The sequence below is a fragment of the Ciconia boyciana genome, chromosome 2 (genome assembly GCF_034638445.1).
Source record: "Ciconia boyciana chromosome 2, ASM3463844v1, whole genome shotgun sequence".
In the NCBI taxonomy this organism is placed as follows: Eukaryota; Metazoa; Chordata; class Aves; order Ciconiiformes; family Ciconiidae; genus Ciconia; species Ciconia boyciana.
The window spans coordinates 14,545,669-14,570,300 of record NC_132935.1 but is presented as its reverse complement, the minus strand read 5'-3'; the positions used below and the strand labels follow the sequence as shown (position 1 = coordinate 14,570,300).

Here is a 24,632-nt window from a genome sequence, read left to right as displayed (position 1 = left end):
GCTATGGTACAACTTCTGCAAATGGAGAGCAATATTGCCCAGAATGGAGAAGAGGTCAAAGATTTTCTTACTTATTAACAGTCAGAGGATCAGTAATAGTTAGACACATGCCAAGATGCTTACCTACACCTTAATACGTTTAGAACTTAATTATGATGCCAAAGGAAAGTAGAACTCAAGTTGTTGTGGCACATTAAATGACTCGGGTAGGGTCTTTCAACAGAGATGTTCATTATAATAGGAAGAATAGATTGTAGTAGATTGATTATTTTAAATAATTGTTTTATCTCTTTACAGCATGTTCAGTGGCTGGTATTCCAGGTGTCAAGAGATGGTATTTTGCGAGTCATGTTATATGTGGTTATTATCAGGTAAGACTTTTTTTTTTTCAGAATTTAAGTTCCTCAGCTGCCTGCTTGTCTCTAGTGCAAGTTAAAACTGTGATGTTCAAAATTCTTTTTTGCTTAATTACTTCTTTTTGCTTGATTAGTTCTGCAGTTCTGACTGGGAGGAAATAAATTTTGACACATGGAAAAATGAAGACTCTCTCCAAACAAGTATTGACGAATGCCTGGGAGCCATACAAAATTTTGACGAAGACAACAATAACAGTCGAGAGTCACTGTCTATGACTGAGTATGCATATTATTATTTTTATTGAAAGTATAGTGATCTGACATTTAACAGTAATAACCCAAGGGAATCAAGAAAATTTAACAAGTAAAAGTTATTACCAAATCAACAGTTGACTATGAACAATCCCCTACTACTACTGAAAATAATTCTATTCCGTTTAACATAGCTTTAATTTTTTTTTAGCTACAGATGATTTTTATAGAATAACTGAACTGTTTCCTAACACCTGACGGTTATATATACAAAAAGAAGTTTCTTGCTAATCCGTCTTGAATCCTACTTCCAGTTTTACTGCAGATTGTTTTGAAGTCATTTAGCCTACTTCTGCCTCAGTAAAAGGGGAGATAAGTATATCTCATTGCCTAGGTATGTTTGTGCAGAATTTTAAAGATATAAGATCCTGACATTAGGTGGTATTCATTAGTTGTAGCTTTTTGTTTCTAAATGACTTCGTTTATATTTTGTTTCCAACCATGTTGCTCTTCATTTTCAGTATCTATGATGAAGCTGCAGAAAGTCTGCATCAGTTAGCTGATAAACTGCCTGCCCCAGGTAATCTCTCTTAAAAAAGCAATCTCATTGGAGCTTATCTTGTTAGTTATTACTCTGAAAACTCAGCTGGTAAAATCATAGTCAAATGGAAAAATTCAGAGGATGTTAGTTTGTTAGTTGAATTAACTTGTATGCAGCTCTTGCAAGTAGTTTAAGGAACTTGAGCATGATTGGCATTGCAAATCAGCTTACGGAGTAGTTTGCTGCTTGTTTCTTTGGAAGGCTGTATTTCAGTAGAGTTTAAGGTAGCTATTTATATAATTAATTTTTTCATCTGAAATGGCACCAAAGTAGTAATAGACACTACGCAATATGAAACTCAACATGCGGCCACAGGAAGTTTTTATGAAAAAAATGGAAGATGTTGACATCATGCTTACATCTGATTTGCCAGCTGATCGCTTGTGTGCGGGAGTCAAGAAGCTGTGAAGGAACATAGATCAGAACTATTGGATTCAGATTTTGTAAAATGGAGACGCATATCACCTTGCATGTTAGGGTTACATAATGTTGCAGTAGGTGATTTGGGATAGCGAAGGAACTGAGTGTGGAAAGAATGAGAAATAGCAGCTTAGAGGTGTTAAAGGGAGGAAAATGATATGGCGTAGTTGTACTGGAGACAACTCTGATCTGTCAAATACAGTGCTGAGTGAGAAAGCAGAAAGGTATAGAGCCGCTGTAACTGAGCGAATGGCAAAATACTTTATGTTGTGTTAATCTGAGAGGAGCAGTGAGAGATGAGCTAATGTGCGTGAGTGTTTAAATCTTGCTGAAGTTACTTGAAGTTGATCTTTAAGCCCATTTTAGTGCAGTCAGTGATAATCAGTACTTTTCTACCTTTAAATGACTGAATCATTTACTGAATAATGGCACTTTGAGTCATATGTAACTGTTTTTATAGGCAGAGCAATGGTTGATGTAATACTGCAGGCTGTTGAACAAGATGGACCCAAGTTAAAAGACTGCTTACCTGTTATTGGTGCTCTGAAACACCTGAGAGAATGGCACTCTGCGCAAATTACTATTGCAGCAAATGACTCTAAAGGGTATGCCATTTATTTTAGGTCTATAAATCTTGTTTTGTATTAGTATATGTCAATGGTTTAAAATAAAAACAGCATCTTGAGTACTTTGTGTGTATACTTCAAAAATACATAGATTTGTCTTCTATTATTGTTTGAGGGGAGGAATTACTCATGCTGATTTATTGTAAATACATGCCCTAACCAGAGGGGCAGGCAAAAAAGCAAGTCCTCTGAAGTTCCTGTTTCTATGAGAGCAGAAGGTAAAATATTTTCTCTTTCCTTTCCATCACTAGTGGCTTCAGTGTGTGTACAATGTTTTGAAGTTGTACTATGCTGCATAGTAACTTGTATTGATTGTAGTTTTCCAGTTTTTGTAAAATGAGTACATAACTCTGCTGGTTTTACATTAAATTTTATATTACCTTTGGTATTACATTTCAGGGAGAAAGAAAAAGAGTGTCTGATTTGTCCCTTTTGAAAATGGAGTATAAATGCACAATTACTTCCTGTTTGCTTCTGAAGAGTCTTAACACTGAAACTGCTAATTCAATTTGAAATTAAGTCCAGTAATCTCCTTACTGTCCTCCTCTAATTGACATAAGTAGGCCATGATATGTCTCAATGTAAACCACAGTGGTTTGTTGTTTTTTTCCCGTGCAGTAAATTATTTTGTGGAAATTGAATAACTTGGCAAGGTCTCCCCCACTTTCCCTCCCCTCCATGCCCAGAAGATTCAGGTTTGCATCGTAGAATATGTGGTTAAACTTAATCCTAAATTAATAAAACTGTTTAAAATTAAAAAGTTGAATGCTCAGTCCTTGGATAGAATAAGCAATATACCTACTATATAGTACTTCCTAAGCTATACAGACGAAGATAAACTTATTGCAGTGACTTCCATGAGCACTTGATCTCGGTGCTCATTGATATCTTCCTGTGCAGCCAGCTTTTTACTGAATACGTTTTTCTGCTGCCTTTTACGGAAAATGAGGCCATTCGGGCATACAGTTTCTCTGATGAAAGTTCTCTCACTTATTCTTCCTGTTTTGTTGATGGTGCTGATTTCTCTTAGAAGACAGATTGTCGGTAGGACCCACAGATACTGGCTGTTCCCTCTGTTGTTGTTGAGTTTGGGTAATACTTGTGCTGCAGTCATATCTCTACTTACAAGGCTAACTACAGACCATCTAGATGGACCAGTGGTAGCCCAAGTGATGGCTCCCTGGCTTTGCTCCAGCTTCTAGTACCCAACCTTACTATGGTATGCCTGCAGCTTGCCATTACTGGTGTGGTTTGATGTCTGACAAAGTTCTTTGCTGTCACGTTTATGGAGGGTAGGAACAACTTCCTTTATACAGCCTGAACCAGCAATTCTATAATATCTTGTACTTTGTGGAATATAAAGCTATATATGTCTGTCTTAACATACACAAGACTATTCAGTGCTAAGAGGTAATAGGTGAATTCAATCAAATTGCACTGCATGTTAATTTGTAATACTAAATTCGGTAAGATTAATTCTTCCTTATTTTTACAGTAGCTGGCAAAAGATTGCAGGCTATCTATCAGCAGACTTTGTATCTTCAGATAATGTCATGAATATTATTGATTCAAAAGAACTCTGGAGAGGAAAGATTCAGATATGGGAAAGAAAGGTAAAATAACTTTTTTCAGCATCTGTGTACATCATTTAAAGCATGTATTGTACAGTGCATTTTACGCTTTAAACCAAATTAAGTTTTGACAATGTAATTTGAAGAGGCAATGTGCAACATATCTAGGTGGGTGGGGGAACAACTTGCTTTTGAGCATGATGAAAGGATAAATGAGATCAAGGCATTGAGATTTGAATTTCAGAAATCCAGGTGCTCTTTTCTGAAATACTTGCCTTAGAACTTCTTGTTCAAAATTAGATTGTTTTGTATCTATCACAAATCATAATCATGTAACTGTAAGTCATTGTTGCAAGCACGTCTAGTGTTTCTGCGAAGACTGATAGCTTTGTGATTGTGAAAGACATTGTTTATGTTTTCAGTATTAAGGTGTTGGATATAATAGTTTGTTACCTAATTCTAATAGTTTTACCTAGTTTTACAGATCTGCTGGAAACAAATATAATACTAATTGTTTAAAATAATAATACATGTAACTAGCTGAAGAGAAATAATTTTTCTCTCCTTTTGACACATTTATTGTCTCTTTTTTTTTTTTTTCCCAGTTTGGATCAGAAGTTAGGTTTCCAGAATTTTGTATGAAGAGCACTTCAGCAAAGACATTCAGCACTTCACATTTAAGTTCTTGCTTTGCTGTTAAAAAAGAACAACAGTTGAGGAATACTGTTGCTTTACCAGAGGCAAGTATTATTCTTGATCTTTCTTTGAGCCACTAGAATTAATCTGTTTTACTTTCCTGAGAAAATTAGTAATTGGGGAAACCTTAGTCAGAATTGAAAATTAAACATAAAAGTAGTAAGTGCATAAGATTGAGGAATACTACTTTTGTTTATGTGTGTTCTCAAAACAGGTCCTTAAAATTTCATCTGTTCTTAGGAATGTGGTACCAAAATTTTTTTCAAATAGAAAATGAGACTTTGTTCAATCTTAATACTCAAAATATGATTTATTTGTGAATTCTGTATTTATCTAACCTTTTGTACTATATTTTAAAAGTGTGGGGTTTTTGTTTTGTTTTGTTTTGTTTTTAATTACTGTTGCTGTTTCATGTTTTCCACTGGAAGAAGATATTTGATGGGAACTCCAGAATCATATTTGTTGATGAAAACAAAAATGGATGTTTATGGAAAACTGATATCAGTTAAGAGATTATTATTTTCATTGTTTAAAATATATACATTTTGGATTGCATTTGTCTGTTCCTGGTAGATTTTATTTTTCTTTGAATTTGGATAAGAGTTACAACCCATTTGATGCAATGGTTGACATTCTAGAAAGTAAGTTTTATTAAACATAATTAAATACTTTCCTTGTTTTTTATATAATTATGTTCAATATGGTATTGTGAAATGTTTTTCTCTTTATATTCCTTTATACCTCTTTCAGATGTACTTGTAAGACAAATGCCTCTAGCAAAACACTTGAGGAAGTTCTACTGAGATAACATCATATATAGTGTTACAGATTTTTTTTATTTGATCTCCTTTCAGGTTTTTCATTACTATGGTCCTGCACTGGAATTTTTACAGTTGGTGGTGCTCTCTGATCTACCCTCCTTTTTTATATCGGATCTGGAATTTGAGCTGTATCCTTTCTTAAGGATCTAACTAGTAATGGCAAGGTCGATAGCAGAAAGAAAACAATCAGGATCTATCCATGCAAGCAACACATGAGGATTAGCAAGGACTCATTCCATTCTTGCCTGCTGAAATAGTCAGTGATTCTTCACAACTGGATTTTTTTAATGTTGAAATTTAAATTCCACAAGCAATAACCAACTATTTTTTATATTGTTGCACGTATACTTTGTCTGTTGATGTGTATGCTATTTGTGGGGAAAGAATAGAGAAATATTTACTGGTGTTTAAGTTTAAAAACCTTAAGCCTTACTCATTAATATATATAATATGCTTTGCAATATAGAAACATTTTTCCACAAATCATGTTTTTATTGTGTAGGCGCAAAACCTGTGGCAAGGTATGGCAGAGGAATTTTGTCTTCAGTTGCATATGCTGCAGAGATCTCAAGGTGTATTCATACTGGTTTTAAATTCATGTACCTTTGGTACTAGTCTTGGTGTAACAATAGTAGCTTAGGCTGTATAAGCCTGCCAGGATTTTGAATATATTATTATCTGTTTATGCCGGCCTATATTAAAGGTGTCAGTGATGTATTTAATCATGTAACATTTCCAAGTGTACCACTTTACCTGGAGAGGTGTTTCATATATTTTGTGGTACTGGAGTATCAAATATTATATACTTGGAATCCTTACTTGAAATATGATGGTACTATGATTTATAAAATAGAGATGCATACAATTCTTTGTGAGGATGAGGTTCCTTAAACTGTTCTGTTCAGGAGCCTGGCAAGAAAGAGTATCAAGGAGACATCTACACTGCTTTTGGACCAGATTTCTTCTCTTTCTGGGAAGGTAAAAACTTCTTTTTATTTAGGTTTAGCAGAAAAATAAGAATATGTATATTGCTCATAAAAGATACACTAATAACATTTTTAAACCTAGTCTCTCTGTAAACTTTTTCAGTGTTTAGTTCTAAAGCAAATTTGGCTTTTAAAGGTATGTGCTATACAGATCCTGAAAATTCGTAAGCCCATTGGACGTTTTTCTCTTTACCTTAGATAAGTTTCCATCTCCTAAAACATGTTGTTACTTTCAATCCTATCCTGACAGCTAATTTATGTGCTATCATAATTCAACTATTTTTTTATCAAAAGGCAGGTATGTGTGCAGCTTAGAAAATGTATCTAGCTAGTCTGAAGTGGTAAGCTTTTTTATTTTGCATTTGCATATTCTGCTTTTCCATTCTGATTTTGGATAAAAAGAGCTCTTGAAACATTTACAAGCCTACCTTTTTTTTTTTTTCCCTTGGAATGATAGTATGATTATTCATAGCCACAATATTAGTTTGTCAAACTAATAAGATGTTTTTCCTGAATTTTTAAGATGATGTATGCTTATTTAGGAAAGTTTTCTAGTGTGTGTAAAATAAATCTGTGCCAATCAAAACAGAGCCTGCAATGTGAAAATACTAATACAATTATGATGAATGTTCTTTATTAATATGCAGAGTATTATTAATAATCTAAAATATTATTATTTATTATTATGTTCTTTAAATTATGTTATTTATTTACTATGAAGTTGGTATTCCATTATGCAGCTGTATGTTTAATCTTCAGCTTGTTATTTAGGTTTTTAGCAATGTTTTTTCTCCCCTGCCACTCCATTCTCCATTATGCTTAGCCAGAAAATAAGTAAATAATTTTTCCAATGCTGTACTAATAATATTTTTTGGAATAGGTTTATATTAGTAAACATCCCAGGTAATTTTCACTTTACATGAGGATACTGAACATTTGGTCAAATATCTTTTACAATCTAAGAGCTTGCATTTCTACTAGTTCTTTTAAAGAAAAAGGCAAAACAGTTGAAACACATTCTTAGGCTAGTTTTTAGAGTCTGCACATGTTGAATTGAATATGTTTCCAAGATAACAATTTCTTGTATGGAATTTTTTTCACTCTGCTACTGGCAATATTACACATTTGTAGGCTTTTCTAATAGCTGTAAAAGCATTGTTTTATTGCTTGAGTATTCAAATACTTGTGCATTTTTTCTGTTAGCGCTTATTGGCCTGAAATTTACGTACAGACATTAACGTAGTCCAGTATCTGATTATTTGAAAAGGACAATATGTTGGGAGGAAAAAAAAATAACATGTTTTTCAAAGGAATGCAGAGTCACTGATGCCAACTATATCTTTGAATTCTCTTTTCATTCTGGATACTACTCTACAGAAGTGTTTTTAGCCAGATTGTTGAAAGACTTGTAATAGGTAACGTATACCTTTTTATATATGAAACAGAAATTCAGCAGTTAATGATCTCTCAACTGGAGCAAAAAATAAGCACAATTTTTACAGCTTCTGTGTCAAACGCTGTTCCATCTCAATTGATGTGAATGACAGAAGTGTTGAGTAAAGATGTTTTTCTTCAGTTGAGGTACATTTGAAGTAATGCCAAATCAGTAGGTCAAGAATGAAATGTAAAATAGGTTTCAGTAATATTGCATGTATTGTATTTGCTCTCATTATTTAGGTGGGAGCTTTATTTACATTGCCATGTAATGTAAGCAGTGCAGTGATCCCATCCCCTGCCCAGCTGAGTACCAAGAAATGGAAGGAATATATGGCTAGGAAACCCAAGGTCATTACTGGTAGGTAAAGGGAAGATGAGTACAGGTATATTTTGTTGTGGTTATATCTATATGTGTATGTGTATATATATATATGGTGGGGTTTTTCTATACATTTGGGATGCCCTTTTTTCTCCAATGAAATTAAGTCAATGATTGTAATCCTCATTGACACAAAAGGTTTTGATGAATGTGAGTTCAGCTACGCAGACTTGTAGAGGAAAATTGAAAATAACATGGTGAGCTTCAGGGAAACAACGCATCTCCTTTAAACCATTTCTGTGTCCTATCTGTCAGCTAAGATCCAGCTTCCACACACCTTTCTAAGGTGATGATACAAAGAGGTTGCTTCTGCAGATGGAAATCCAGTGTGCTTCAATTAGATGCACACTTAAGCATTTCCAGAGGTTCTTCAGTGCACTTGCATTTAATTTCAACCTCTTCCTGGGAAAATACAGAACATTAGGAAATCCTGGATGCCTCCATTCACCTGAGAGCTGGTGTGCTTAACTAGTGATTGAGAATGTGCTCCTTCTTCCTTACGGGGCTATATTGATGGCAGCCGACTCCTCTTACGCAGTGTGCCAATGCTTAGAAATTTGATTCAGAAAGTGAGAGAACAGAATCCGTGCACATCAAGACTGGGTGGAGTTTCTCAGTCAGCCAGTATATATGCCCTGCAAGTGGAGGCACTGTACAAGTAGTGACTGTGAGGTTTGTAGGGATGTGAAAACATCAGGCTTAAAAGGAGCTTGGTGACAGCTCAGTGCTTAAAGCACTTATCTAGGACAGGATAAGATGTAGGATTCTGCCTTCTTATGTGATTTTGTTATTTATACGGTGGTCTAATATATAATTCATGCAGATTCCAAGGAACAGTGACTTCTTCTGTTGCCAGCTGAAGATAGTGTTTGTAAACAAGTACGCAGATGAGGATGGCTGACAGACTGATATTCTTTCAGGTTTTGGGATAGGCAAAAAATTGAGAGGAATTAGGAAAAGCTGTATAACAGGGCAAGAAGCTTAATTCTATGGAGTCGGTGCTGGCAGTATATAGATTTAAAGTGATCTCTGCATGTTTGGAGGTGGTAGAACAGAGAGGATGTGATTATGGAGCTGATCACAGCAGCAGCATTTATACTGTATTGGAGAGATACTACTGATGCAGTCAAATGAGCACAAGATCCCCAGTGTCTGCAAGATCTTTGTCCTGTGCTCCAGTGGAAGGGTTTTGTACAAGTATTAACTATAATGTGGTCAGTAATACACAATAGGTTCTTATTAGGCCTCTTTATCAACATTTATAGTAGGAGAAGAAACATGGCCATTTAAACATATTTGCTGGTTTAGTTGAAAACTATTTATTTTTTAGTGGCTACCACTAATCTGACTATATTACGGATTTGCAAATCCTTAATCTCTTCAATCTGTGGGAAGGTGTAATTCTTTGAATTGGTAGTTCTCAAATACTAATTAAGATTAAAATGAGAAATAAAAGCTTTCCCATGAGGAATCAGCTTTGAGATGCCAAGATAAACTGGAAAAGGAAAATATTTCAAATGACTAGGGGAACGGGGAACAGGACAATAGTGAAAATGTGCTTGGAATATTTTTTTCTTTCTTGTTCTTTTCTTTCTTCTTTCCCTGGATTTATATATTGAGGTAGTGGGATTTTCCCTCTCTTCCCTTCCCCCTCCAACTTAAACTTTTCAAGAAACACTGCAATGCTTTATATTTGTTACTAACAAAAATTTATAATACTAATAAACATCAAGCTCTTCTTGAGTTATTTATTGAGACAGTACTGCAAATATCAAATTAAGTGATTTGACTTTTAAAACTTAGTACATCAAGAAGTATTCATTCTCTCAATTTCTACACTTACCAAGGTGCTATAAAATGTTTTCTGTGTAAAAAAGATAGCAAACCCATCCTTTCGCTGTTACTATCAAGTACTACATTAATTTATTTTCAAACCTGCGTACTATATGCCAGTGTTTAAAAATAGAATGTGTTTATCTCTCACCCAGGCTATGCACAAGTGTAGAGCAGTGAGTGAAACTCTTATTAATGAATAATGCAGCTTCCTTGGGAAGAGAGTGTACAGTATTTCCTTTTCTTCTACAAATGTATGTTCTTCCAGTGAACACTTAGCATTATTTCAATCCACATATGCAAAAATGCCTGGTTTTACCTAGCAGAACAGACCCTTCTCTAATCATTAGATATGTATCAGACTGTTTGCAACAACTCTTCGTTGTTTCAGAGTAGAAATGTAACTTTGCCAGTTAAAGGCTTGCCTTTTATTAAGACCAATTAAAGAACTTATGGGTTGGTGGTTAGAGTTTCCAGATGTACTACAAAGTACATTCAAAAGCTGGCTCTCGCTACAGTCATAGGATTTCGGTGCTGGTAACATGCTAGCTTTATGCCAGCAGCGTAGTCCAACTCATCTTCACTGCTGTAGCTCATTTATTTTGTATGCTCTTCAGTTTGTAGCTTTTTAAGGGGTAAATATCAGCTGTAGTTAGTGTGTCTTCTAAAAAGATGTTAGTAAGATTTCTCACAGAACAGAAGAGAACAAGTAAAAGAATTTTGATGTCGGATTATAGCTTGTTTTAAAGCTGTTTTCCTGAGGGTGTTTCACAGTTATGTCCTGATGGTTTTTAAGTTCCAGAAATTGAACTGAAAGGAGAATCTTGCCGATACTATTTCTTGCTACAAGGCAATGGCTCTGGAGGATGTAAAGCAACCTTGATTCATTCAGCTAGCCAGATCAATGGTACGGCCACTCTTGCTGCAGTAAATGGAAAGCTAAAGACAAAAGCAGAAGAAACAGAGTCAAGTAAGAGTTATTACTTATTTATTTAAGAGTATCTGAATGCAGGCAAATGCTACTAAAATTTATATGTTCCTTTTATTCATTCCAGTCTGTGTTAAAAGGGAGAAAACAAGGAGGAATATTACATTTTGATGAATATCTCTATTCTTTCAGCAATATTTTTTCAAATTGATAAAAAAATATAGTAAGAGCTTATTTATTCACACATTTTACTACTACCATATTTTTTAAAATAACTACGTAATGTTGTAGTCAGTCATTTCTCATAACTGTGATTAGTTGTAAATGTTTTAATGTACAGGGACATCCAGGTAATAATGCAAATCAAATTTGTGAAAACTTAAAAGTGTAAAAAGTATGTGTTGTTGGTGTAAAGACTGACCAGCCCATGCCTAAAATCTAGCCAATTATGTGTTGACAAGCCTATTTCATTGATGATTTAAAATAAAAACAGCAACGCCAGCAGGCAAGTTGAATTTCTTGATCGCGTCTTCAGCTACTTGGCAGATGTCCATATTACTGCAGAATGGTTAGGATATGAGCTAGCAGGTGATCAGCTGCTCCACTAGGTAAGAGCATGTACATAGACATTTATCTTAGAGTAGTTGTCCTGTTACAACTACACGTACTAAATAACTCTGCTAATTTGTGTAGTTGCTCTCAATAACACTGACAAAGAAAAAAAGCACAGTGACTTGCTTCTTGTCCTCCATGTGCGATATGACTGACTGCTTACCATTTGTCCTAATTAAAATCCCATTAGTATGGTGTCAGAAGACTGAAAGTCCTTGACCATATGTTGGGAGAAAACTTCTCTTTCCTGGTATCAAACTTAGGATCTTTTTACCTTCTTTAAATGCCAGTCATGCTAATTGTGTTGTTATTATATTGGTTTTGTACAGAAATTAAAAAATACTGATCAGACATCTATTCCAAGTTGTCCTCCTGGTGTCTTAATTCAATTGTAATTAATTTCCTTTTTTTGTATGATTAGCCATATTTGAAAGTCTGGTTGTTTCCTTTGAATATTAAATTTGTATGTCTGCTGTGTTTATGTCTTCTTTTAAGAAGTACTCCAAAGTCCTGTGAGAGTATCTTAATAATAGGTTTCTCCTAATCTGTACAGGCTTTTGTTTTGCTGACTTTATCAAGTCTCTGCCGTGTTTTTGTGGAGAGGAGATTGTACAGAGGGAAAAGAACCTGTCTTTTCTCCAAGTGTTTGCCTTGAAGGAATATCTCAGTAAGTAATGGGGAGAGCACTGGTAGTTCTCAAACTAGTATTTAAAAGGTCTTTATTTCAAACTGAATGTGACGGCTCACCTTACAAAACCAAGGTGAGTTGATCACTTTGTGAAGAAAAAAGCGGAGCTTTAAAAAGAAACTTTTTGTAGTATATCCATTATTGTATGTCAGATAATGAATTTTAAATATTGAGGAAAAGGGAAGGCTGAACTTAAAATAAAGTTGGTGGGTGTTTGTTATACTAATCCTCTGCAAGTTTGAGCATACTTTTGGAATAATTCTGTGGTAATTAACTTCTTCCCTGCTTTGTTTTTCTTACGCTTTTTTTCTCCCAAAAAACCTTACTGCTGGATGTGCCTTCTACAAAAATAAGAATTCTGTTTTGGAGTTTTTGGGGGTTTTTATTTAATTCTTTCTTGCAAAAGTCTTAAACAGCAGAGGAGAAGTATGCATTGGAGATTTGTTACATTTGTCATGATATATCATTCATAATAATAACTGAAAGGTTATCCTCTAGATTTTCATGACTTTGCAGAGAAGTACATTTGACTGTCCTGATTTTTTCCGTGTAAGTCCATTGCTTGAAGAGACTCAATTAAAGCAAAAATTGCTTCTGAGAGATTGGCTAGATTATTGAAAATGGCATATTGTGAAGGTAATGTAAGTGTATTGTCATTAACAGAATACCAGTTTAAGGAAATTAAGATAGTCTAATAGTCTTGTCTTCCAGCCCTGCCCCCATCAATTTGCAGTCATTCTCAGATTCCTGTCTACTTTAACCCTGAGCTTGGGGCTGCCTTAGAGCTTGTGTTTTAGCTTGTTTTGAGTGCGTCACCCATTTCCATTAGGATGAAGACTGAATAGGAGCAGTTGGGATTTGCTAGTCATCCTAAATCATATCAGAATTACGTGACCCTTGATATTCTGACCAAAGAGACCAGAACAGGCTATCAGTTATATAAGAGCCACACTCCTGCAACAGCAGTAAAAATAGGTGGGTAGGAGACTCTGTAGATTGGAGCTTTTCATGTTTAGGCTCAGCAAGTCCAGATGTTTGTCTCTGGGGGGTTCAAACCTGGATATATTCAGAAATGCACATACACAGAAATTAAAGGACTGTAAAAAGGTGATTCACATGTGATTTCAGCTATTCTCACTGCTAAGTTTTTTCACTTGCCTATGGAACAAACCACCTATGCCTTGCTTAAGGGTACAATAGTAAGTGTCAAATTAACTTACTCGGTTTAGTGCTTTGGGGTGGGGATTTTTTTGTTTGTTTGGTTTTTAGCAGGCTCCAGTCATTCTTTGTTACTTAGCAGGTGCAGTAGCTTCTCTTTCTTTCTCTTTCCTTTTATAGAGAGAAAGGAATTGACTGAGCAGCCTCCAGTTATCTCTACTGATGAGTTCAAAAACTTGTTAGAACTTACAAGAGAATGTATTTTGGACCTGTGCAACACTAGTTTTCCTAAACCTGTTCTACAGAAGGTTGCAAATATAACTAGGTCATGCACTGTGACTTCTGGTAAGTATTGTTACTTAGAAAATACACTGCTTATTCTCTTTTGATGTATTTTCATACCTGTTGTCAATTTTTTACTAAAAGAAGGAGGGTCTTTTACCCAAAGAGGGAAAAATAGAAGGAAAAGTAAAGTAGCTTTCTAGCCTTTTTTGCAAACTGAAATTACCCTTGCATTAACTATTTCCTTTCTTTTCCTTGACAAAAAAATTTATGCAGAAAACATTTCTGATCACAGCACGAGGCAGATTTTCCTTATATTCATATATTTTTTTATATATATAAAGGAATATATATATTTATAAAGGACTATATATACATATATATATTTCTTTAAAGAATAAGATTCTTTACTTCTATTGAGGGTTATCTACCACGTATTTCTTGCAGATTCTGATTTAATGGAGCCAAATCCATTGGAGTGGCCAGAAAGACATGTTCTTCAGAATCTGGAAAACTTTGAAAAAAACAAACAAAAAATGAGGTAATGGTTAAATACTGGAGATTTTCTTTGTAGTGGCCATTGAACATCACTCTAGAGAAACTGTATATGTTGATAGCCATTTTGTAAACTGTTTTCAAATATATTGATAATCTTTCAGAGGAAACATTGCTTAAGGCTAAAACTAAGTTTCTGTCCATTTCTAAACATGTATTTTATCGATATTTAAAGTAGTATTGTTTTGATTTTTATTGACAAAACACAGCTGAAAGTTAGCTAAAAGTATCATAGTTCCAAAACTCAATTACCACAATGGCACTGCTAGAAAATAGTAGCCATAGTAGGAAAACTATTTTTTTTTTTCCCTCCCAACATGCCCTGGGGCGTAAATAATAAAGTTAGTACAGCAGTTTTTGTCAGCGTGTACAACGTGTTTCTAATCTCCTCATATTTCCTAAATAGTCAGGACGTAGTATCAGGTCTCATGTAATTTTAATGTAGAAGATCCTACTGGTTTTATGTTTGAAATTTATATTTAGTTTTGTTTTTCCTTCAGTGCTGTTTAAGTGAAACCTGTAGGCCTTTATGTCACTTAATACAGCCTACTGATTTCAGCTCTCACTTTTATATAAGACTTAATGATCTTTGCTGAGTCTCAACATTTTTTCTAACAGACCTTTAGAGCCTGATGTCCAACTGCCTTTTTCTTAGTTATTTCCATCCCATTTCTGTTGTTTCAAATACCATAGTTGGCCATGGCCTAGATTGGAGTTCTGCATGTCAGAAATCCTCACATTAGATCTCTTGTTTTCTCATGGGTATTATTATCGTTGTTGTTGTTGTTGTTAGTATTATTGGTTTTGTTTCTCAAACAGGTAAAGTTCTTCCTTCTGTTTAGCTTTTGAAAAGCTTCCTGAAGGTTCTTTCTGTTTCATAGTCAGTTAATGTTTATTTCATTGTATTCTGAATTGATTATCTTCTGCTTATCCTGAATCAGTGTACGGCATGTTGCTTAACAGTAGAAAAGAGAGAACTTTGCTAGACTTGATTAAGGACACTTAAAAAAAAAGAGTGGAGAGTTGCATGCAGTAGTGGCTTTATGGTTCCTTTGCTGCATATTGTATGTCTGTCTCTCTCTCTCTCTCTTTTTTTAAACAGGAATTAATTTTTTATCTTACAGGTCCATAAATGGAAAAAAGGGATGAATAATGTTCTTCCCATCTTGTATTTCATACCTAAGCTATAAAATCTTGAAGAAATTATTTTCTTCTGTAGGATGGTAGAGAATTTGCATCAAATATACTTTATCACAAACATTCGTGTAAATGTTCTCAAGGAGCAACCTTGTTCATTTTACTTTGGAAATACGTTTAATTGCTCCAGACTAGCAATGATTTTTTATTTTTTTTAATACAATGAGATTACTACACTGAAAAGAAAAAAAAAAATCTTAGATTGGTCTTTATTTTCCTCTTTTCCTTTTTCCAGAGTTTCTATGTTTGCACATTCATCTGAGCAATTGCTGGGGCATAAAGATAGCCAACGGGAGTCATTGACGTTGCTTGATGCTAAAGAATTACTGAAATATTTCACACCAGAAGGGCTACCAGTTGGTGATCTTCAGCCACTACAAATTCCCAAACGGTATGAATCCAGCATATTGAAACCACTGAAGACCATACTCAGAACTGATGTAGGGGAATGTGAAAAATGACCAAAGGAAGAGTCTCAGAATGGCCTAACTGGATTTGAGTTTGTAACTTACAACATGCTTGTACCACATGCCTGCCAGTGAAATCAACTGTTAAGGTCCTCCGGTTGATCTTGCTATTTAGTTCTTTCAGAATCTGAAGTGGCTGGAGATGATGATGTTGGTCCTATGCATTTAAATAACAAAATAATCACCTGATGCACAAAAGTGTGCCAGTAGACCTTTGCAATGGCTATGCTACAAGCTGCCGCCACCATACATGTCCATTTCCAAAAGAGTATTTCTAGCAAAGCAGAAGTTACTGTGGCAGAACTTTAGTTTCGTTGGTGTGATTTCTTTCATTCAGTGGAGGGGAGACCAGGTGGGAAGACAAAGTGTAAAAACGGCAATAGCTGAGCCTATTTAACTGTGTTTGTCTCATGTCATGCTGGCCCAGCATTCCTATCAATATTATGTGGTAAAGTGCTCCTTAAAGGAAGCTTGTCTACTCTGACTTCTTTGCAAGTATTCATCCTTAGTGTGTCCGGTGGTAAGTAGTAGCGTACTAACCACTGCTTTTTCAGCAGGAAGATTGATACAAGGAGTTAATGGAGTGATTTTCAGCATCTGAACATCTGTTAGAGTAAGGCCAACCTATACAAGAGTCAGATAGTGTTTGTAGAAGCAGAGTCTATACTATTTGTGCAGTGTGTCATAGACTACTAGGTAAGCAAGACAATCTTTGCAGTCACTAGAGTTATATTTGTTGACCTTTTTAATGTGGAATAATAGAATGTGTAATGGAATTATTGGATACAGCCCTCGATCCTTTTTTGAACTTCCTTATATGTAATAAATTAAGAGGGCTTGTGAGAGGGAAAGGTTCTGTAGGATTTTGGAGACTTCTGTAAAATACTTATTGGCGTTTTGAAGCTAACTTAAAGATGTTCTGAGCGGAGAATTCAAGAAAGTTAGAAAATACAGAGTGAAGATTGAGAGTCTCCTACCGAGTTGTTAGTTAATGAGAGCAGATGATTTAGGATTTTGGCTATAATGTAAAATATTTTCATTCCAATTAATTGTGTGGGAAAGAAGTGAATAATTAGTTCACTACAAAAATTTTTTTTTTAATCCCTGATTTTTAAAATGCCTCCAGAGAAGCTTTATAGCATAGAATACTTTGATTCTCTTGAATGATTTGCTTTGAGCTATAGCTGAGTGAGGTCTGAATTTGAGGGGGTTTGCCCCAGTTTGCTTGGATTTCTGCCAATTACTATGAGAAAGTATGACGATTAGACCTTTGCTTTGTAGTACATTACTGTAACGTGAGTCTCTCTCATAATACTTAGAGATCTTGGATATCTAAGGGAAGTATAAAGCCAAAATCAAGATACTAGATAATAAAGCAGACTAAATATTTTTGCTTGAAGGCTACAAGGTCTGCCATTGACTTATACCGTACGTATGTATTCCGCTAGATTCAGTATCACATCTTGCTAGATCCAGTATCACATCTTTCCTGGATGTTTTTCCCAGTTAATTTTTCCAATGGTGACAGTGCAGAAACAGTCGATGTGAATAAAACTTGAAGCAATGTGTAAGTTTCAGATACTGCTACATCTTGCCTTCATCTCTTCTCTTCTTTAGAGATAATTGGGATGTGACTTTACAGAGTATGCTAGGATCTGGCAGCAAGCTCTTTCTGTCTGTCTTGCTATGGCTTATTCTGTTGAAATACTTTCATATACATTCATATGATATAGTTGCAGAGAGATACTAGCTGGAATTCAAATATCACAGGAGACAAGTGGTTAGTTATGAAGCCTGGGAAAGGTGACTGTTAGGTGAGACAACAACGTGAAGCTAGAGGGAAGGAATTCACTGATTATAGCACTGGATTGAGAAATGGGAGATCAGTTCCCGGTTCCTCTCAGTTCATTCTATTACTCAGGTGCCCCATTGTGAAATGGGGTTATAGTTGCCTGGTTTTATTTGTAAATTATTTGGAGCACTGACCTCTAAACTGGTTGAAATGTCTAGGAGCTTCTGTAGTAATAATAGCTCAGTAGGTATTAGTTGAACTTAAATTCTCACTTCAATAAAGATTTAATTTTCCATTGATGCTGTACCCCAGGGGCTTAGCTACAGGACACGCTGTTTTAGTCTTCCTATGTCAAGGCATTTGTTTCTGACTTTTGGAAGTATAATTTATCCTGACTGTAACTAGTTAAAATAGGTCTGTATTTTTTTTCCTTTCAGTGAAAACGCATTCCTTTTGACACCAGAGCTTACTCCTCGGAAACTCAGAGGTTTGCCTTTTGAAAAAGCAGCTGGATGCCATTATCATGGACTTGAGTAAGTTTCCGAGCTTCTTTTCCCCAAATTATTTTTCAGCTTCCAGTCAAGGTATAATTAGAAACATTTCAAGCAACATGAACATTAATTATGGAAAACTTTATGCATCCTTTTCCTTTGTTGGAACAACTTTGCACATGCCACCTCTCCCTTTCTTACCTATATTTTATTCATTGGTTTAAACTGCAATGCTCCTGCCTTGATGGTAATGTAAAAACATTTAAGTTTTTTTTTCTAAGTTATACTGCTGTAGCTATTCTCAGTGTCTCTGAAAAATTTAATTCAGAATTAGAAGTGGCAAGGGGAAGAAGGTTCATTAGTACATACCAAGTCCCTGGAGCGGCACATGAGTGAATGAACTACATATGTAGTTTCTACTTTGATATTAAATTGTAGGCGCTTTCGGACTAATAGTCACAAGGTTTATGAGACCTGCTGTGAAGCTACCTGTATGTTCAGGGAACCTGAAAACAACACCAGCAGGCAAGTGTTAGTGGTAAGAATCTTCAAAAGGATTGATATGGTTAGTCCCGATATGTATTTAGTCCCAGACAGCCAGTGTTAGTTATTTGTCAAAGCTTCAGATGGGCAAACATCATGTAATGTAGCTGTATAAAAATTGTTTATAAAAATATAAATATCATCATTGAGGAGAAGAGGAAAAGGACATACACAAAAGTTAGAGTAGATAATCCAGCATAACTCTTCCGTGTAGACAGTCTCTTGGTCTTAACACAGTATATATTAAGAAATGCAGTGGATACTAAGCGTAGGCAGTTCGGTCTTCAGGCAAATTTCTGCTGCCTCCTAAAATCACATTTTCAGATTATCAGAATGTGACTAATGATACTGCTGGTATTTTTTTCCTGTCAACTGCTCAAATAGTTTGGTTAAGCCTGTGTTTAATAGCTGGTAATTTTAGCCACGTTCTCTAGGGAAGTGAAGCAGTCATTCCATCTGTTCATCTGTTTCTTCTCTTTTTCTAAGTGGTAACTCATGAGCCTGGTAGCCTTTTTAGATTTGTAACAAAAGGCACAGAGAGGCAACTGGGTAGATAGGAGAAATGCAGATTTGTCCTCCCAGGTGTGGGAAGAAAGCACTTGGCTGTTGTCTGTTGGTCTGTGGTAGCTTGCTGACCTGCCTGACCTCAGCAGGGAGTGTGCATGGGGATTCAAATTACGCACAGCACAGCTTGTGCTGCCTCTTCTCATAGCAAAATATGACAGGTAGAGACCACAGGGAGGCCTGGATATTGTGGAGAGGAGGGAGACCCTGGCATATTAATGTTACAAGGGGAATGTGCTAGCAATAAAGGAGGGAAGCAGTACAGTGAGATGGTAGAAACTAGTGTGAAAGGGAGAAACCTACAGCTGTACAACCAGAATATATTGTAGCAAGAGTATCATACGGTCTTTTGGAGCAGATGTGTTTTGTACCATGCAGTTGTGATTGCAGTTTCCATCTGCATAGCTGCCGTATTTATATTTGGAATTAAAATCTTGTCAACAAAACCAGGAGTAGCAGTTACGATTAAATTGAATTTCTGGTGTAATGAACCTGTGCCAAACACTTGAATCCTGTGTTGCAAAGAGAAAGTAACTGCAGTTAAAGCAGGGTAAGTAAAATGGCAATTTAACTTCTAAAGATAAAAACATTTTTATCTTTGTAGGGGATGTGATTACTCAGGGGACTGAGAATATAAATAAGGAAAATTAAATACCTTGAAATTTGTAAGTTAAGAGAACTTACTCTTATCAGATAATGAATTTATTTCTAGTGGAAAGTCTTACTGAGCTGTAGAAATGGATTCACCCGTCTGTTATTAGAAAAGCGAATTTCCCCCTGAATATGAAAATACTCTGAAGAAAATTGAAAAATCAGATCTAGCAATTTAATGCGACTCCGTGTTAAGAGATGAAAGTAAAGAATATGTCTAGAGTTCCTAAGAGTAGGAAACATTGCTAAGTAGTTTGGAGGGTGGGCTGAGAGATAGCTCACGTTGTTCAGAATGCTTGTTAAGAAAAGGATGGGATAATATTGGATAATACTGTTGTCTTTCTCTGCAGTAGAGGTAACGTAAGTTACTGGGTGATGAAACACTGGTCTCTTGCAAGGAATCTTGGAAATCATTTACAAACGAGAAAAGTTAGTTAAGATGCATTTTGTATTATTGTAATCTCATGAGTATGTTTCACTGAGTTAGCACTGTTCATTTGTTCTCTTTCAGCTCCACCGTATTTAATACAGTTTCTTCTATTGATTTGGTTGATTAAACCACTTATTCTTTGTAATCAATAGGAAGCTGGGAAGCTTGTGCTTGTTCAGTGACACTTTTGTATTTTTAGCAATTTAAAAAATGTGAATCTCTCATATAGCAGTGATTATCTTGGATAAAGGCAAAGGCTGCATTTCCAAAGAGTGCAGTTAGCTAAGAATCTGTACTAAATAGCATTTAAAACACTTACCATGCCCTGTCTTCCTCAGACTTACACTCAATTAATACAATCTCACAGCAACCTAGTTTTTGGCACAATCTGACTCTTCCTAAAATTATGTCAGTATTGCATTTTGGGATTCCTGAAGTACTCATAGCTTGCAAATTACGTATATTGTACTTCAGGATGTTTTCTTCAGGCATTTCTTAGGTGATTCTCTTATGGCATATGCACTGAAGAAATCTTGGGTTGTTTTTCTTTGTTTGGTTTGCTTGCGTTTTTTTGACTAGGAAAGTTGCATTCTCCTAGGAAGAAATGGAGGCGTATTATCATGTTGTCATATTAGAGTGTATCATTTTATATATAATAACCTGATATTTTCTGGGTCTCAAAGTTTTGGTGGATGCTTGCAAGGTCTGAGATCTGAAGACACTGTATCCATTATGATGTGCTGTGTTCATCATGTATTTGGGTTCAGAGCTATCCTCATTGCTGTTTTATTGGAGTTTCACACTGGTTAGCATGTTAACAGGGGTAACATCTGTTAAGTACAGACTGAATATGAAAAACAGTAAAATCTGAAATAGAGAGACTGATGATGCAAATGTAACACAGAGTTGACTATAAAGAGCAAAAAATCCACTGTCAGCATCCTAATTCATCACTTACTGTTCAAGGAAAAAATTCTGCTAATGTCCATGGAAATCTTATTTGTAAGACCAGAGGGTAAAGATTTACAAATAGTATATGATTCAGCTTCTTCATTGGAGATAGACTTAAATATAGCTAAATCCATCAGGCATGTGTTAATTTACTGGGCTGTTTTAAGGTATCTTTTAGAACAATGTACCAATCCAAACAAAAAAAGAGTTTTGGAGATTATATGATAGTCAAAGGTAAGTTGTTCTGTTTTTTTTTCTGATTGTAATAAAGCAGAGACTTTCTCTCAAATATTTCTCACCAATTTCAATTTTAGATATTGCCTAGATAACAGAAGAGCCTTAGAGAGAGATGTGGGATATGCTGAACTTCAGACTCGTCTTATTCGCTATGAAACTCAGACTACTTGCACCAAAGAGTGCTGCCCTGTGCCAGTTGTCTTGAGCCCTCTCCCATCTCCTGCAGTCTTGTCAGAGCCTGGAAGTGTCCCTGATGGAGAGTCTTTACAAAGCGAATTCAAAACAGAGGCATCAAGGCTAAAACGCAGATCAAAAGACTTGGATTGCTTTTATCCCAAGAAAAGGTAATGCACTGAATAAAATAAATCTTTAGCATGAAATATTTCAGTAGTCTTTTGTGAAATGCATCTTTTCTTTCATCTCAAAATGTTTTTAGTGAAGCTATCTAGACAAATGTTCTAGTTGTTTAAATCCTCTTCTGTAGGTTCTTTTTTTTTTCTCAAGTGTGACCTCTCGTTGATAGCATCAGATTAATCAAAACCATGCAGCACAGGCACCTTTTATTTAAGAGATTTGGGGTTGTATCTTGCAAAGTCTCAAGTGCCTTTGAAAAGATGACAGACAGCCTCATCTAGGACCGAAACTGTCAGTGCTGTTGCAGTACAAATAAACAACTAAAGGTTCGAAAGACAAGCATTGTACAAACAGAATAATTGAATTCCTAATACAAAGGACTGCTGGTATAAGATGACCTATGAAAATTCAAACTTATTGTCAGCCTTGTTTATTAAAGTCTTTTCTGGGAGTCTGGTTTTTAAGACTTCCCTTTGTACCTTGTCCTCACTCTGAAGATGCAAACTCTTTGCATCAGTAAAAGATAACTGCTATGTAACACTACTTCTGAATTCACTTTTTACTGTAATACTTCACTTCTTCCTTCTTTCCAGTTTGATACCCTTTGTGATCTAATCACAGTAAGCCTTTAAGAGAGGCATGGGTTTAGGAATATCCGTATCTTTTGCAGCTTACTGAATAGTTAGAAAAGAAGATGCGCTCGTACTTAGCACTTCATAAACTGGAGTTTCAGAATTACTAACGCTCTTACAGTTGAAGGATCAAGCATTACAACGTTCCAGTAGAATTTTAACACCCAGCTTCCCATAGATAAAGATAAATTGTGACATTCCTGTAGGGCCAAAAGAAATTAGATAGTTTCAAGAAGTTTCGTCTTATCCTGAGACTGAAGGCCAGCAAACTCTGCTCTTCCTAGCTATCTAGATGAAGGGTCCATATGCAAAACTACCCCTTCTTCCAAAGAGTTTCTCTTCCTAGTTATCTTGTTTCTTCAGTTCGTTTCTAGACTTTTTTAATCAGAGGTGCAGTGGGTCTACGTATCAGAGACCAAATCGGTCAGTAAAGTGTTCTAATACAAAAAAAAAGTTAAATAATAGAATCCTGTCTGCTTGTTTTCAGGTCCCATTTGCAGCAATGTACAGTACTTAATACTCTTAGCAGCAGCCTCTATAGCAGAAACAAAGGCACCAAAAGAGTCAGTACAAAATTTAAAAGTTCTTTTTATCTTTCTTTTTTCTTTCTTTCCAGGCTAACCAAATCTGAGAGTACCGATTCCCTCCTCTCTCAGGCAAGCGGAAGTAGTGGGAGTCACCAAACAGTTGCTGTAACAAGGAAGCGCTCGGAAGGATCAGTTTCTTTAGCTTCGATGCCATTGAAACAGCCTGGTCAACCCCACAAAGTAACCACTAAGGTTGGCTCAGCAAGTCAGATAAGTGCAACCGAATCCGAGACTTCAAAGCCAGCTAAGGAATCAAGATCCCAGAAACATACAAGGGTAAAGGTCTATGTTGTTTGCTGAGTGAAAAAGCACCTGCTTAACTTCTTTCCATGTGACTTGATTTTTTTTTAAAGTTTTTTAACTCAAAGTGAACTGTCTTCATCTCTATTTGTTACTACTAAATTTCATTCTGTTCACTTGTGTAAGTGAATCCTGAAGGCACTGAGGAGAGTGCTGCAGAAGTAAGGAGTGAAAAAGTATGTAAAGAGTATTACATCATGCCCAGGGAATTAAGGCTGAGAGAGATAACAACTTGGAATAAAAAAGGTGGGAATGGATATCAATGAATAGAAGTTATGAAACTTAGAAAATTAATATAAAGCCTAAAGGCTCCAAAGAAATATCTGTGCTGGAAGCGTAAAAGCCATTGTGGAAGAACAATGGCTTTTATTCTGAGAATAAAAAGATATTCCAATAGTTGTACAAGTCCATTAATTGAGATAAACGTTACTGCACCAAACTATTTAAATGTTAATTAATAGCTGTATATATTAGGAATGCCACTTTTAAAATACAGTACACAAAACTGTTTCTGGCTTGGTGATACTAATTTTAAATTAATCCCAGGGTGCTAGAGAGGACACTGCATGAATGTAGATGTTGTACTGTCAAAGGCAAGTTGGGATGACCCAAATAAGCGTAAATTGCTGTGACTCATTCAGACCTACGGTAAAGTTTAAATGTCTCTGATATAAAGAATGCCAGAGTAAATTTTCTAATCTAACTGTAGTGTCTGATCTTTTAAATTATTTTTTATTATGGATGTGTCAAACAAGGGAATATCAATATAAAGAAAAGTTATTTTTATATATATATAGTATTTTGGAGAAGAGAAAACCCAAGCCATTATCAATTTCTTTCTGTCTTCCAACCCCCATGTAAATAGTCACTCATCCTTTACATTGCTTTGACGTGTAAGCATTTCCTTAATTTTTGAGATGAAGGAAATGGAAATAGATTGTTAAATAACTCTACCCAAATTTGGTCGGTGGGTTGACAGCATTTGGCCAATGGATTAAGACAGAGGCAAGGTCAAAAACAATCAGGTGTTCTATTTTTTTTTTCTTCTTCTTCTTCCCTTGGACAATTTTTCATGCCAATAATTGGGATGAACTTTTGAGCGTGTTTCTATTATTTCCAAGATGCTGAAGGAGGTGGTTGCTAAGACTCTTCAAAAACATGGAATTGCAGAGGATCACAAGTGCTTTGCATCATGCAGCCAGCGTCTATTTGAGATATCAAAGTTCTACTTACAG

At 35.5% G+C, this 24,632-nt stretch overlaps 1 protein-coding gene across 2 annotated transcripts in view; it reads left to right on the top strand.

Moving 5' to 3' along the window:
- Positions 1–24,632, top strand: part of MTBP (MDM2 binding protein) — a 30,111-nt gene that overhangs the window by 1,490 nt on the left and 3,989 nt on the right. For both annotated transcript variants that reach the window (XM_072851968.1, XM_072851967.1), the window contains exons 3-20: positions 298–371; positions 491–636; positions 1,130–1,188; positions 2,090–2,234; positions 3,751–3,868; positions 4,432–4,566; positions 5,377–5,471; positions 6,249–6,321; positions 8,007–8,124; positions 10,775–10,948; positions 12,072–12,185; positions 13,545–13,709; positions 14,094–14,187; positions 15,634–15,789; positions 18,095–18,190; positions 21,602–21,868; positions 23,127–23,373; positions 24,519–24,632. In XM_072851968.1, coding sequence (XP_072708069.1) covers positions 298–371; positions 491–636; positions 1,130–1,188; positions 2,090–2,234; positions 3,751–3,868; positions 4,432–4,566; positions 5,377–5,471; positions 6,249–6,321; positions 8,007–8,124; positions 10,775–10,948; positions 12,072–12,185; positions 13,545–13,709; positions 14,094–14,187; positions 15,634–15,789; positions 18,095–18,190; positions 21,602–21,868; positions 23,127–23,373; positions 24,519–24,632 — 2,390 coding nt within the window. The remainder of the gene's footprint in view (positions 1–297; positions 372–490; positions 637–1,129; positions 1,189–2,089; positions 2,235–3,750; positions 3,869–4,431; positions 4,567–5,376; positions 5,472–6,248; positions 6,322–8,006; positions 8,125–10,774; positions 10,949–12,071; positions 12,186–13,544; positions 13,710–14,093; positions 14,188–15,633; positions 15,790–18,094; positions 18,191–21,601; positions 21,869–23,126; positions 23,374–24,518) is intronic.